A 16,308-nucleotide genomic window follows, 5' to 3' on the forward strand; every position below is an offset into this window, starting at 1 on the left:
TGGAGAATTTGATAGTTTTAGCCTTTCCTTTCTCCTTTTTTTCCCATGCAGGTAACTTGGAAATGTTAATGTACTATAACCTAGAAGTGATTTAACACGGTGTCACTTTGAGTTCAGATGTTGCAGAATGTATATTTAGTTATTTTGCTCCCTTTGTAACTTCTTTAATTGGAGAGTCTATGGTATATATAATCTCATGGTGATGCAGGAGGAACACTGCTGTAAGCAAAATGAAAACAAAATTCAACAAAAGAGAAACATTTTTTCCTGTTTTTTTTTTTTTTTTTTGTAAAGAGTGACACACATGCAGTGATTTTGAGCATCTTGGGGTGCTTTTCTGTAGGACTGACTAAAAGGGTCTCCTTATAGCTGAAAAAAGATCCTGCTTCTGAGCTGTGTTCCTGCACTAGTGTTGTGTTGTCTCTCATGGTTGTTGAGTTTGTCTGGCTTGCAGGCTTGGCAGAAGGTCAGCCCAGCCCTTCCTTCCCCTTGCCCTTGTTGGGCAGCTTTCTTAAGCTGGAAAATTGGATGTGTTCATGAAGTGTTCAGGTAATGTGGAAAAAGGTGAGGGACAGGAGTGAGACCTGTTAGCTTGACTCAGTTCCTGACATAATCATGGCTTCCATTCAGTATCAATTCACCCACAGACCATGGTGGAATTTTGCAAGAGTGGCATAAGTTAATAAATAGATTTTTAATCGTGAGATCTGCTTTTGATGTAGGGAAAGAGTTCAGATGATTCCTAATTGACATTGGGTGATAAAACTGACATTTGCAGTGTGGTTTGTAGAAGCCAGAAGGAATGATAAAGTTACAGTGCAGAGAAGAGAGGGAAAATAAAATGCAGTAATCAAGGTATAAATTAGGGACAAGCATCTGTTTCTAGTTATTTGTTTTGTAAACATTCTGCTCCAAACAATTAGAAAGGATAAAATGGATAATGGGTTAACAGATGCCACCTACAGAATCTTTTACAGAGCCTTCTAAAATATTTTTATATCAAAAATTTTCTGCATACATAATTCACAAAAAAAGGCAGAAGCATTGTGAATACACTGTTGCTGCTTTCTTGATACTAATCATAAGAAAGTTTATTACCATAAGTGGAGTAATTATGCATTGAGTTATATTTGCATTGAAATTGACACTGACAGTAGTTTGGTCTTGAGAACTGTGGTAAACAGTAAGTTCAGTATTTTTTTACTTAGAAATTTATTATATTGCATTATGAAGAGAGTGCATAGCTGTCAAAGATATAATCAGCTATGGGGTCTTGAAGCTTCATTATTTTAAACAAATACTGAGAGAATATTTGTATTGCTGTTTTTGCTCAGTGCAATTACATGGCAACTAAATTCTGCATGTCATGGATACATTAGCAGCACATCACAGGGTGATAAAGCTCTTCATTTTAGTGTTTGCCATTCAAGTGCCATCCTTGATTCAGAGAAGCTCAGCACTTCAGAGTGTTATGAGATACAAGCAGGCTTTTGGAGAGCAGCCACATGTTCTTATTTCTAAGCTTAAATATTCTCTTCTGGAAAGTCAGTGACTCTCTGGCAAGATAAATGACTGGTACTTAGACCCAAAGTTTTTTGGCCTTTAACTTGTAAAGGGCTTCCAGTGAATCAGGATTTAACCTGAAGCAGGAGCTATTTAGAGTCAAATGAGGTATGGCCAGCAGGGCTCTCTTCCTTGGTTGCTGAGTTTCTGAACTGATAAGCCTTGCTTTCATCGAGGCACTAGCATCGATTTGCTAATTTTAGTGTGTGCTTAGGATTGTTTATCTTTTTGTTCTTCTGATTAGTAGGTAATGACAAATGTAAGAAATGTTCAAGTGGGCTTTTCCAGTGTTCAAGGAGTTTTTTTGAACAGGAAGATTGAAAACTGAATATTTTGGCCAACCACTAGTAGATAGGTCTGATGCATTTGTGAATGCCTTTGTGGTAAAGCTGATGCCATCTCCAGGCTTTCAGCAATGAGGCTTTAAACCCATTGTAGTACATCCTCCAGCATTTATGCATAAATGCTCTAAATGGTAAATCTTTTGTAGAAATGAAATAGAAAATGAGTTTGGCATTCTTAAGTTTCCCTGTATTGTACATTAAATAAGCCAAAGGAAGAAAAAGTGGTTTTGGAGGTTTAGGTGAATTTTTTTTTTGCCATCACCCTGGCAGCCAACAGCTCTAGTCAGGTTAAGGTATGATTGTTTTTGTGAAACGTTTTCTCTAGCTAGAGAGAGGGCAGTTGTCACTCACAAGGTTTGCAAGATAACCACACAGTGTATGCCATGATTACAGCAAACTGCCCATCTTTACTCTTTGCTGGTAGCCTCAGTTGAACTAGATGTCCTACTTTGTTTGTTAAATTAAAGAAGACATGGGGGAAGCATGCTGAAAGAGTAAAATGTATTCCAGGTATGGAGACATGTTTCTCAGAGAGTGTTCTTGGAGAGTATCTTTAGGACTTGAAAATAGTTCTTGAGGCTGTTGTAGAGTTAATAAATTGCATAATAAATGGATCATCTTAGTTTTTATTACACTGCCTGAAGTAGATGGGGTTGGGGAAAGGTCACTTAAATATTTTATGACTTTTAAGGTAGGACAAATGTGGAGATTTAAAATGGTCTGTGCCAGTATTTGATTTTTGTTTCTTATTTGATCAGAAATGCCAAAGTCAAAGAGTATGGTTCTGCATTATGGTTGTCTCTTGGCCATAGTGAAAGTCCTAAGCACTGCTGAAGTGGTACTGGGATATGAGGCAGGGGTTTTTTCAGGGTTACAGGGCAGCTTACCAGGTATTTCTCATAATTTGTGTGTTTATATTTCTTTGGTTAATGGGTGGCGTCTTGCCCTTTTTCTATAAAGTATTATGAAATGACACACAATAGCAAGGGTCTGAAAACTGACCTCCCAGGATAAAATTACTCTGCAAGGAGAGCTCATTAATGCAAATTAGTGTTTTTCTTTCCTTCTGGCTTTTTTAGACTCAGAACTTTTCTGTGTGAACTTCCTTTGATGTGGGGGCTCCTGGTAAATGTTTCAACTAAAATACTGTTGAATAGGAGCAATTTTTTTTTACTGTTAGAATACAGGACTGCTGCAGTTGTTTCCCCAGAAGTGAAAAATCATCACACTTTTCCAGAGGAGTACATTCAGTAAAAGATAGTAGACAGTAACTTCAAAGCCTTCAAAAATTATTTCTTTTTCTGAGCAAACAGTGCCTGGTAGAAAACAAGAGGCTCATTAGTTTGCAGACTTCTGTCTTTCATGGGGTGGGAAGGGACAGCTCTTTGCAGTGACAAGCAAAACATTCTTTTTGCAAAATTGGTCGTGGGTGGGTGTTTGTGTCAAATAAGTGTTGGCCCTTCTTGTTCTGAAAGCCTTATTTCCCACAGAGGTGTGTGTCAGGGTTTAATGCTCTCTGACCAGGTTCTTTTAGATAACCCACATAAGGAGGATGCAACATTGAATGTTTGGGCAACAAAACTGGTGAAAGTCTGAAGCACAAGTCTCACAAGAAGCAGCTGAGGGAGATGGGGTTTAGTCTGGAGAAAAGGAGGAGGAAAGGGGACCAGATTGCCCTCTAGAAGTGCCCAAAAGGAGGAGGTAGCCAGGTGTGGGTTGGTCTCTTCTCTCAGGCAACTCAGGACAAGAGGACATATCCTCAAGTCATGCCTAGAGGAGGTTTAGCTTGGACATTAGAAGGAATTTCTTCCCAGAAAGGGTGATTAGACACTGGAACGGACTATCCAGGGAGGTTTGGAGTCACTGTCCCTGGAGGTGTTTAAGGAAAGACTGGATGTGGCACTCAGTGCTGTGGTCTAGTCACCGTGGTGCTGTTTGGCCATTGGGCCCTGATCTCAGAGGTCTTTTCCAGCCTAATTGGTTCTGTGATATCAAATGTGTGTATTTGAAGATACTCGATGTTGTGTGGGCTTTTTGATTTAGCAGAAGCAGACATGCATATGATGTTTACAGTACATTTTATAAGTACAGTTTGTAATTAGCAAAATGTAGGCATTTCAATACACAGTTCAGTTGCAGTACCAATGTGATTCCCATTTCCTGTCTCTGTAATATGTGCACCATTGTCATGCTGGGCATCCCTCATCACCAGAAAGGATCATGTGGGTTGAGACCCCATCTGGTGCTCCTGAAATTTGGTGGTTCAGTGCATGTGGTCACTAAGCAATGTGAGCCTGACCAGCATGGGGGGGATGCAAACTCAGACATTAGCATTCTTTTGATGAAATTGGGGAGAAACATTCACACCACCCGTTTATCCACTCAGCTGACTGAGGTGTTGATGCAAAGCAAAGGCCACCCTCCTGTCCCACTGTGTAGAGGCCAAGTAACCCTCTTTGCAACAGCGGTGGTTTGTCACACCCTGTGTTATTTCCTGAGCTTCGTGGGCGCCTCAGCCTCGCTCATCTCCTACAAGCCTTCTGTTACAGGGCTCTGTGGTCAGTCACTGTACTGGAGTAGAGTTTGAGGCTCGTTTGAGAAGTTGCTGGCCCATCACAATCGGTCTTCATGATTTAATCACACACAAGGTACAGTCTGTAAAGATAAAGCCTTTCTCAAGATATCTTCCAATTTTATGCACATAATTTAAGTATAAATAAATTAGTTCAAAAGCCAAGAATAAGGCAGTAAAAATCAGAGTTTACTCAAGGTAAATATGTAGCTTGACTGCATTTATAGTTTGTGAACTTGATTGCACTGGGTTTTATTTATTTTATTAAGTCTCTGTGTGCCACACTCAGCTGCTTCTGCCTGCTTTTTCTGCTAGCAGTACTGGTTAATTTCTCTGGAGATTTAATTCCTGTTAAAATGTGGTGGAGTCTCACAGATAAAATCGAGTCATTGTCACAACCATGTTGAGTATTGCTGGTTTCAGAATGGTGTGAGGGCTCTTTGTGTGCTCCTGTCTGCCTTATCTCTGTTTTTGGAATCCTACTATTGCTTCAGGGGCTTGCTTCTGGCTGTACAGTTGGTCTAGGATTTACTGTAACTATTAAGTATGCCTAATGCCTTTTTTATTTGTGTGTGTGTGCTTGGCTTTTTGTATCTTGTCATCACTTGGCCGTGGTTCTGTGGCAGGGACTTGTATTGAGGTTCCAGAAGCACTTTGCCTCCTAAACAAGAGGGGGAGGGAAAGATGGCATAAACATCTAGTGAGATGGGTATTTTTAAGGGCATTGTTATCTAGTGACTCTGTGGAATCACTGTTGTGATGCTGAGCAATGATCTATTGAAATAGAGAGCTTGGTAGCTTAAGAGAGATAAGATAGTTCTGCTTTAAAGAAGGCAGTTAAAAATGTGCATCTCCAAAACCTCTAGGCACAATGTCCTAATCAGCAGGAGAGGATTTTGCAGTGATTCTTCATATCTGATGGAACTGACAGAAAAAAAAGAATTTCTTCCATTCTGGGTAGTCTTTTCCTTAAAGATGCATTTGGCAGCCAAGAGTCTTTGCCTAGTGGGAACTGTGTGTCCAAAGTCTGTGTGCATCCACAGGGAGAGTCAGATCTTTGTGCCATTGACATCTAGTTATCTCTAGCTCTGTGTGTTTTCAGGATTCCAGACAGTGCAGAAGAACACTTGGTATTTAAGTATCTTACTTTATGCATGGTGTCTGTTGCCCCTGTGCACCTATTATCCACACTCTGGATGGTACAGACTTGGAGAAAAACATGCTTTGTAGGATCTGAGCTTTCTAAACCTTTCAGTGTATATCACACATAGCTTGATCATACAGAAAGGAAATGGGAAGCTTGTACGTTTCAGTGTGCTGTTCAGTGAAATACCTTTTATTGTGTTGAACACTACTGTTTTTTTTTCAGTATGGGGAGGGTAGATAAAAAAAGAAAACTAATTCTTACCGTGGATGAGGAAGTCCTTATTCTTTTGGGATCCCAGTAAAGAAAGGCATGAAAAGCAGATCACTACTAATATCTGAGAAAATGCAATAGCAAGGTATAAAATCATCTGCCCTTTCTGATGCTGGGGATCCTGAAATGATACAGCTTTGGAAGGATCTCTGGTCAGGGCATGGCACATGTAGATCTTGTTGGCTCATTGTTCATTACTACTGTTGTGGGGTTTTACACTACAGTCATCCATCCCTGATGGTAGTTAAATCTGGAATTAGAGCTTTGAAGTGTCCCATGGACAAAGTGCTCTAATATCCTTACCTCATTAATAAAACTGCAGTTCCTGAGCAAAGTGCCTGTAATATTTCAAGTGGGAAAGACACTGTACACATACTTAAAATGAAATGCACATTGATTAGTTACACATTGATTAGGTGGACATTCATTAATTGTGCTATTGATTGGACACAGCATGACTCAGTAACGATCACATGGTATCTGTGGTAATCACGTACCTGAATGTGGGTCACTGACTGCTCACACAGTAATAATCTTACAGGCAGATCATTGCAAATGAGTTGAAAGGTCTTTGCAGTACTTGTATGGCTTGAAAGGGGTTCAATTTTACAGGGATTGATGGGACAGATTCAGACAGATTTAAGTGAGCTACTCAGATGGACCTGAAGATTCAGAAGGAATCTCAAATAATTAGAATTTCTTTCAGTACCTCAACTTAAATTTCATTTTTTTGTGAACATCTGGGATTTTTTTTAATTTTTGCGGTTCTGTATAGATTTGTTTCTCTACTACCTTTGTGTTTCATACTTGTAGGTCAGTTGAGGAACTTTATATAACATTTGGAGGGCTTTATATTAGCTAATTAGCCAAAGTGTTCTGGTCACCAGTTTGTCTAAAAATAGATTTTGCTGTGAGGGTGTTCTAGATTTTTAGTCTGCTCTTGGTGAATATGGGTCCTTTCATTTTCTGAGCAAGAAGAGCTAAAATTGCCCTTAAAAATAATTGTGAAAATATACTGATGTCAGTGAGCTCTACTGATGGATAATGGACTCATCCTGCTAAGCTGAGAAAAGCAATGGTAGGGATAAGCTGTTGGTACTTCATATTGGTCATGGTAGAAGGAAGTTAGGTAGGCTCTTGTAGCCTATGAGAAAGAAGAAACAGTAGCACATTGCTGTTGACTAGTTGACTAGATTTTTCTTCAGAGAAAACAGAAGGGAACTCTGAATTTCTGGTAGTTTAAGCCTTCCAGACAAATTTGTATTTATTTTGATAAACATCCTTTGGTCACAGTTCCATGGTCGTATGATTGATGCATATTTCTTGGCCTAGAAATGATGCTGTGTACTTTGGAAGTGGTCCAAGAAAAGCCCTTCCTGAGGCAGTGGTGTATTTTTCTTAGTTAGCATCCTGCTGCTTTGTTCCTTGGTGGAATCAGCTGCAAGTGGGGAATGGAAAGCTGTAGACATAGAAGCCTCAGTGGTGATGTATGTGCTGCCTGTATCCAATACCTGACATTGGCCAGTATAATTTCTTAGTCCGTATTTTCTTTATCCATAAAAAACTTGGCCTGCAATGAAATACTGAACTATTTTAAGGCATCAACTGATGAATAATGGAAAATTAATTGCAGCATAGGATGGAAAGAAATTCTGCTCTATGTGGGTTGTCTCCAACCCAGAGCACTGTGGTTCTGGGAATAGCTTCTGTTGGATACCTTAAAGGGTGTTGTGGAGGCCCAGATCTCTGGTGGGCAGCAGTGCAAAGGGCTGCAGAGAGCACTTGCCAACAGTATAGAATAAATAATTTTTCTAGTTTTGTGGAAGTAAAGGTGCATACTAACAGCAAAATCATTTGTTTGAATACAGTTACTGTGGTCCAGCAGATAGCAAGGACAGCTGTTTTTCAGACCTAAATCTGTTGGTGTAACACACTTTATATTTTGTGAGGGGAATAGTGATTGGTTTCTCATTGGCTAAGCAATTGAAATTTAATTTGTGTCAGGGTTAGACATTTGAAGCTGTTCTTTTCAGAACTACAAATGTAGTTTAATCTATAAAGATTGTAGAGGGTTTTTAGAAATTAGATGAGGATCCATGCAGAATTATTGTACTATGTGTAATTCTGCTCTGGTGAAAGAAGCTGGTTATAAAAAGGCATTCTGAGCCTTTCTGATTCTATATCAGATTTTCTCTGTAGGTTTTTCCACCACATACAGAACAGCGTTCTTTGTAAAAGGGGGAGATAACATGAGTGAAATACATTCAATATGACTGGCTTTTTTGAGTCTGTCACAAAAAGGTTGTCAAAATAAGCTTTGTTGTTGCACTGTAGTTCTGTGGTAATGAAGATTTATTTTGAAAATAAACCTGGTCTCTGAGAGAGCCTTAACATTTCTGTTTAAGAATATTTAAATTTTTAAAATAATGTTTAAAAACATTATTAGACTTCCTGAAGCCCTAATTGATAATATTAGAGAAATGACCTGTTATGTGTCCTTTTTTGGAGTTGTTGTTTGTGTTTAGCAGTGATGTCAGTTGTTACAAGGAAAAAGATTTTTCTCAGCACTAAAATTTGTAATGGCTGTCAGTTCATTTCTGCCTGCCTTTACTGGGAAAGCATGGTTGCTCAGCATTTTTGTTGAGAATGTGGAATCACTTTGGTCAAAGTCATATGTTTGTGAGCTTGTTTTGGAGCAGCACTTAGGCTTAAGAGTTTTCTGCCCAAAATTGGTGTTTGGTAGCTACAAGGAAAATGAGCTACAATAGTAGAGCACATGGCCAACAGCATGCAATACAGAAAATGAAGATTGCCATACCTTTTCTGGGACATAAAGTGCTGGAATCTCTTAATGTGTTGTCATCTTTAGGTACTTGTGTGTTAAGTCTCAGCACCCATGGAGGAGTTATATACAAAGCATAAACTTGCCAGTTGAAATTCTGCACAAGTACAATGTGAAAGCCATTTCTGTGATCCGCATGTTTGCATGTTAGGTCTCTTCCAGTTAATGGTGGGGGGATGTGTGTGCAGCATGAAGTGTTAATTGTGGGTGCAGTGAGACAGCAGGAGAAGAAGAGTATTAATCCAGCTTCTCATGTAAACAAAAATCCGAAACTCTGAAGTTTGATTAAATATCAAAGCAGTGCTGAGCTATGCAATCAATGTTGCTATTGTGTTTTTCTGCAGTTCACAAAATTTTAGCTTCCTAAAATTACAGAAAACATTACTTTTTATAGCATTGATGTGAAACTTTTGTACTGTAGTCAAGTTTTATGGTTTCACTTACATCTGTGCTCTTGTTCGAGGTTTTCTTACTGGTGTTTCTCCTTTCTTTATGTACAAGAAAATGTAAATAGACCTGCTTAGAGCACCTTCATTTATGGCTAGAAAGTAGGAGCAGAAAGTGAAATTTATCTGGACTGACTTTCTGACTAGATATCAGTGATAATGAGCTAAAGGATTATTAAGTTATTTTGCTGTTAGGATCTTTGCCATCAGTGAAAGTATGACAGAAATTATTGTTCTCACTTGCATGTCCTGTGTTTTATTATTGCAGGTGGTAACTGCATGAAAATAAGATGAATTGTAGATTTTTTTAAGTGCAATGTTTATAAAAAATTGCCTTTAAGTGGTATAAATACTTAATTGCTCTGGTATGTGTTGTTTAAAATAAAACATTAGCACTCTCCTTCCCTTCAGACTTTGGTTTTGTTTCTAGGTTGCACGTCTTCAAAAAATCCCTGATGGTGACAATGAGACAATGATTCCTGTACTGTCTTCAAAAAAAGCAAGTGAATTGCCAGTTGATGAAGTAGCAAGTATTCTGCAAGTAAGTAATTTTTTCATATCAAAAGAATGTACTGATGCTAGCAAGCAATAACTTTGATATTTCTTAAGGACAGATCTTGCAATTGAATGTTGATGCATTATCATGCAGTTTCATGTTAGCTATTACCTGCTTCTAAAAGCAAGTTGATATTTAAATTGTTACTAGAAATGCTTTAATCTCTTAATATTACAAAAAATACGGACATTTGCAGGGGGAGGGAGATTGAATTTGAAAATATTTGGATTTGTCTGCTTTGAACATTGCAATTTGTTAATAAAAATCCTAGAGTCAATCTTGCTATAAAATTCTGTCCTGAGTTTTTCTTTTTGTATTGCTTCCATTTTACTAAGGAATCTTTAATGTTCTTAATTTATTTTGGTAGCCTCCATCTTAAGTGGAGAAACAGGACTGAGAAAGCTACCCATTGACAGATTTATGAACCATTCAATCTGGGTTAATATTCATGATAGATGGTCTTTTTTCATTTTCTGTATGCTTGACTGCTTGAGGGGTACACCATGGTGAATGTTGGTCACTGACAACTCAAGATTTTGAAGCTATTGCAGTAATTTGGCTGAGTCACTGAACTCCTGCCATAACCCTCAAGAGTCTGAAGGATGCCCACAGTTTGGTTTGTTGTAGAGTTTTTTGCAGGGAAGATCAGCAGTCACTTACAGATGTGAAGCAACATCTGCTTCCATATTCTTCTGTGAATTTTTGATTGAATTCTTTAAATACTGACAGAGTTTTAAAATAGTAGTTAGCTTTTATTGTCACGCAAACAGTAGTACCAAGCTTGTCTTTTTGATGTTGCCCAAATTGATATAATTGAAGGCTGTGTATTTGGGTGTGAGAATTTACCCCAGCTTCTCAGTGTAATTGCTGTTTCAATCTTTGCATATTTTAATAGGCTAATCTTCAGAATGGCTTAAAAAACTGTGAAGTTTGTCATAGACGGGCATTCCATGGATGGAATGAATTTGATATTAGTGAAGATGAACCACTGTGGAAAAAATATATATCCCAGGTGAAGATTTTTGTCCTTTTTGCTTTTTGGTTTTAATACTTTTCAGTAGTTTTGCTGTTAATTTTGTTTTGCTTAGCTTTTGTATACAGGAACATATTTTGATAAAAGTGGGAAAAATCTAGTTGAGTGGGAAACTACAGCTTGTAAAATTTATATCTAATTTACCTATTGAAAAAGCTTTTACTTAGGTGTGTATCTATAAACATCAAAGTGTTTTTTGATTGTGATTTGTTCTTAAATGTATGTTCATAGCTATCCAAAGGGTGCCATTCATAACCAGCCTGGGGTCTAGAAAAGCAGAATAAACTTCCCTGTAGTCAAACTTGGTCCTGAGTTGTACTAAGATCAGAGAACAATGCATATGACCGTTGGTAAATATTTAAATGGAATGTGAAATATGAAGAACCTGATAGGAAATTTCAAAAAGCAAAACCGCTGCCTTTGATCTGAGGGTGGAGGTGGGACCAGCCTTGATTCTGGTGTTGAGCAGAACTGGCAAGAGTCAAGTGTGAATTTGTTTCTTAGCAGTGTGATATATCTCAAATACATATATACATATCTGATGTGAAAGTGTCACTACTTTCTCCTGCCTACCTGTCCCACCTCCCAGCTACACAAGATATTTACACAGAGGTTTCTTCTCATGAATTTATAATATTAAATATTTTGATCTGTGTTTGCTGCACCTTGGCTGTGCAGCAGTGCAACCCTGAAGTTGCACTCTGTGGTTGACTCTGTGCTCCTTGGGAGAGATTAAAAAGACATTCAGTGCTCTGATGATGGTAATGATGGGAACACATCCCATCCTGCTGTACTCTTGCTTTATTTTCAAGTGTGCAGGGTCAATTACTCAGATACAACAGAACACTTCCAAGGCATATTGCCGAGGACTATTTTAGATGGGCTTTATTAAGATTCATACTTGCTTTGAATGTGCTTATCAGATCTGCTTTTGGAATGTTCTTCAACTGAATTGTAGGAATGTTCTTTTTTATACTGTTTCTCAAAAAAATGAGCACGTTAGCAACCAGCTGTCATAAAAGAAAGATCCTTTATTGTTTTAGCCTTAAAAAACTGTGGAAATCATATGATCTAAAAGGAAAACTTCTATCTTGTAAAAGAAGAATCATGAATTGAAAGTTAAGAAATATATTGCTACCTTAACCGTGATCAGATGCTGGAGCAGTATCAGTCTTTTACCCCAAAGACATTTTGAATGTATTTCAGGCTTCTTTTTGTATGTTTAAATACAGTATAAACAGTTATAGGAGATAATTCTTTTTGCATTTAAAATGTGGATCAAGAAATGTAAGAAACATTTTCTTCCTATTACATATTGCATACAGTCTGTTCAAGATCTTTGATATTTAAAAGAAAATGCCCCAAGTAAGCATCTGAACTGTAGAGTTAGCTTTTCTTTGCGCTGCTAGGTTATAAATATTTTAATAATGGAATAATATGTTTCAAAAATAGATCTGGTGTGCTCTGAGGGGTAGGTAAAATGGCCTTTCTGTCAAGAGTGTGGCTGAATTACTATTCTGTTTCATTTCAGTTTAAAAATCCCCTTATTATGCTTCTCCTGGCATCTGCAGTCATCAGTGTTGTAATGCATCAGTTTGATGATGCTGTCAGTATTACTGTGGTAAGCAATTAAAATTCTGTCTTGGTTGGGAGTACTTGGGAATGTGTCATGATGCTGAACACACATGTGTGTTCAGCATCATGAGAGTGCCAGTGTGGGGTGGGATCACTTGATTGCAGTTACTGAGTTGGGTTTGTGTGTTATCGTTAAATCCATTTGGTTTGTGACTGCATTTTGGTTTTTTCCTTTTCTTTGGCTGAGAGCAGCAATACATATGAAAATAAATCCATGAACAGTTTTTGGCTGCTTATTGCATCTTTTCTATTGGTAAAATGCCTGTCTTTAGGCATTTGTTCAGAGAAGCAATTTTTGGTGTGTTCTGTGTAATTTTAATCTAAAATTATGCTTTATTTCAAATTGAAGCCAACAAAAACCTTCTGTGAATTTACTTGAAAGATGTAATCTTTTAAAGCATGAAGTAAAACCTGGACTTTCTAGAAATCACAGAAGAAAGACAGAAGCTGAAATAATAAATTTTTGTAGAAGGTTGCAGTTAAATAGGGTGCTGAACTCGTGAGCCAAATATAGTACTCATAACTGTTTGTCACTGCAATTGGCACAGAGAAGAAAACTGTAATCCCTTTGACCTTTTAGGGGCCATAGGTGGTGACTGAAAATCATGATTTCTGTATGACTAGAGGCACGTCCTGGCTGGGTTTTTTTCTGTTTTGTCTTACCTCTGTACTTTCTGTGTTGACTTTACTTTTGTACATAACTCAGGGTCACTGGAGGTTTGCTCCTAACCCCTCTAATTTTTTATAAAGAATAATTGCCTTTGAAAGACAACCTGTGTGACCTCTTAAAGATGAAACTTGCAATTTTGAATTTGAGTGTAGCGTTAGTTTGGAGTAGTTTGTTTTGTTCCTAAATTGGATGTAGGTAAATTGTTGTATTGTGAAATATATTTAATTATTGTGGCCGAAAGTTGACTTATTTCATGTTTTTTTCTCCTTGGTTAGTGCCTTTAATTCTATTTCTTAACCCTCCTGAGCAAGGCAGTGAGTGTAAGAGAGCAGTAATTTCTGCATTCTTTGGTACAGCCTGGGAAGAAATCTTTTAATAGCCTTGTGAACATTGGTAGAAATATCTTAAAATACAGAGAAAAAGTGTGATTGAGTTAAAGGTATAGCTGTGGGTTTTGTCTAACATCTGACTAACATGTACCATTTAGTCTTGTTATTATCAATAATGCCCACTTTATCACCAAGTGTACATTTGTTTTATTTCATTTTCAGATGGTAGTGCACTTTTTCTATGACTATGCATTGTGTTCAGAGCCTTGGCAACAAAACTCATTTGCTGCTAAAGATCAATGACATATATTACTTTTGGTGGCATTACAGTCTTGAGCTGCTTCTGGCATCCTTTTAGCTCTGCTAGTATAAATGTAAAACCTCTTGATCTGGACTGGGAACTGATGAAGATTAAAAGAAAAATAAATTCATTAAATACTTTCCATTTGGCTTCTTAATGCAAGCCATTACACACAGACACAAGCTGAGAGACTGATGTGAGGCTAGGAATGCAAAGCTTTTTCAGGTAGTGTGCTCTGTGGAGTATAATACAGCCTCCAAAAACCATGCAGCTGTGGTGGAAATAACTCCATGGAAAGATGAAATATATATATAGTCATTTCCTCATATTCAGTTGGTGAGGCTAATGTTACTATCACAAGTAAGGTGGTTTTATGTGGATTTATTTAAGAGTTCAAGAGAGTTTTTCACTTGCAAAATGTTAATATCTTGGTTATTTTTAGTAGTTGCTGTGTGTACTTGAAAGGCTTAATTAATGCTTGTTGTGTTACAGTTCTGGAAGAAATCAGTGTAACAACTCAGCTTGAGTAACAAATTCAGTTAATGAAGCAAAACTAAATATGAGAGTGTATTGAAGGAGAAGATGGGACTTGCTCTACAGTGAACTCTGATCTTTGTTGTTTCCTGAAATAGATTTATTTCATTTGCTCACTTTCACATCACATGCTTAGAAGCCCTGTAATGTTTATGTTGAAGTGCTGCAACCAGAATTGTATGTGATAGAGGGGACTATGAAGGCTGCTCTTGAGGCCTTAGTGCTCATCTTGGATTCTTCCTTATGAGCAACATTTTTTAGCTTTTTTGTTTGGGATCTCTGACATCCTGTCTGGGTTGTGCCCGGATTCCTGTTTCACTCTGTGCGTGCCTTGGGCAGTTTCTGAGGATCATCCACCTCTTGTTCTTGCTAGGATGCTTTATGGCTCCAGACTGGTTCTTCAGCTTGCTACCTTTTATCTAGTCTTCGTGTTATCTTGGTATTTGAGTGAAACCACATGTGTGATGCCCTATAGTGGTTAACACACCTTTGTTCTGGTCACAGAAAACACCAGTCAGTTTTTCTATTTGTGTCATGGGTCTCTTTCTGTTGCTGCCTCTTACTCACTGCTTAGAAACAGGAAGCAGAGGCAGTTTTTCAAGTTTGCTATCTAGATATTAATCTTATTTTTAGTAAAATCAGGTTATTGCATTCTTGGACATCACTGAAGCAGGTGCAAATAGATAATGGCTTTGCTTTTATGACAGACCTGAGAGATACACAGTGATTTTGAGCATGAGAAAATTAGTTTGTTTCCAAATCATCTTGTTAATATGTAGTAACAACTATGACAGAGCAAAATTAAATATGATTGCTTACTTTCATGGTCATTTGGAATGTTTTTATCTCACCCACTTCTGTTCTCTTGCAGGCAATAGTCATTGTTGTTACAGTTGCCTTCGTTCAGGTAAGACAGCTGTTGTCCAAATAAGATCGTTGCTTTTGTGTGAATTCCTTTATTAAAAAGACTGAAGCAGTTGTCTTGGTGCATTGTGCTGTGAATGGCTGAGTAATGTGCTTTCATCCAAGTCTTTGCCTTTCCTAAAGTGCATGATTTTTCCTGCTTTAACCGTGTTGACATTTCTGCACCTGTATCAGTATTATACTCAGCAATGAGAGTACTTGTAAGTCCTTGTGATAAACAGTGTAGAAGTACATAAGCATCTAACTTCATAGAAAAGATTTTGAAAATGTAGCTCTTGCTTAAATTTTATGCAGAAATGGAAACAAAGATTGTCTTTGTTTCCCAAGTCATAAAAAAGTTTTCTTTTTGTAAATGCACAGCTTTAGTCAGGGTGTGCCCAAACCAGAATTGCTTTGTCTGTTTGTACTTTATATATTTAATTATCTTAATTTTGTAACCTGTTTGTCCAGTTAAAGATGAGCTGTGTTACCTTGGCTGTTGGGGGGGCTAAGAACATGAACACAGTATTTTTGGTATTCATTTGTTAAACTGTAGCATTCAATAATGTGTCTGATCCCTGAGTTTAGACGCATTCTAGTAAGTATTACAAAGACCTGAAGATATTGAAAGAAAATGCAAAGGACCTCTGCTGTTTTTTTTCAGAAGAAATGCACGTAGGCAAATCTGTAAAATTTTTCAGTGTTTGGACCATATTTGCTTTTTAACCTGTCTGATATAGAACTGTTGAAAGTCATCTCTTATCTGTTTGGAATATTACTTAATACAACTTTATTCATGAAATAAATTTCAGTAGCTGTATTTTATGTTGTGCAAGTTTTCCCTGTTTAAAACTGCAATCTTATTTATTTTTAAAAAAATGTCTCTGCAGGAGTACAGATCAGAAAAATCTCTTGAAGAGCTTAGTAAACTAGTGCCTCCAGAATGCCATTGGTATGTAGTTTTGTCCTTCAAGTCCTAAAGTAAATCATAGAAAGTTTAATCTGAAATGAGTAAATGGGAAAGACTTGACTTAACTTAGTTCCTTTGTGTCAAGTTTTTATGCTGACATAGGACACAGTTTGCTTTTATTTATTTTAAAGATTGTTTAATGAACCTAAAAAACTACACTGTGTGGTTGTGCCTTTGAACCCTTCCAGTGGCG

General features: G+C 37.5%; 1 protein-coding gene across 5 annotated transcripts in view; it reads left to right on the forward strand.

Moving 5' to 3' along the window:
* Nucleotides 1-16,308, forward strand: part of ATP2C1 (ATPase secretory pathway Ca2+ transporting 1) — a 62,208-nt gene that overhangs the window by 22,061 nt on the left and 23,839 nt on the right. For all 5 annotated transcript variants that reach the window (XM_058810372.1, XM_058810380.1, XM_058810388.1 and 2 more), the window contains 5 exons: nucleotides 9,615-9,725; nucleotides 10,636-10,752; nucleotides 12,305-12,394; nucleotides 15,114-15,149; nucleotides 16,036-16,097. In XM_058810372.1, the coding sequence (XP_058666355.1) occupies nucleotides 9,615-9,725; nucleotides 10,636-10,752; nucleotides 12,305-12,394; nucleotides 15,114-15,149; nucleotides 16,036-16,097 (416 nt within the window). The remainder of the gene's footprint in view (nucleotides 1-9,614; nucleotides 9,726-10,635; nucleotides 10,753-12,304; nucleotides 12,395-15,113; nucleotides 15,150-16,035; nucleotides 16,098-16,308) is intronic.

The sequence above is a fragment of the Ammospiza caudacuta genome, chromosome 1 (genome assembly GCF_027887145.1).
Source record: "Ammospiza caudacuta isolate bAmmCau1 chromosome 1, bAmmCau1.pri, whole genome shotgun sequence".
Classification (NCBI taxonomy): Eukaryota; Metazoa; Chordata; class Aves; order Passeriformes; family Passerellidae; genus Ammospiza; species Ammospiza caudacuta.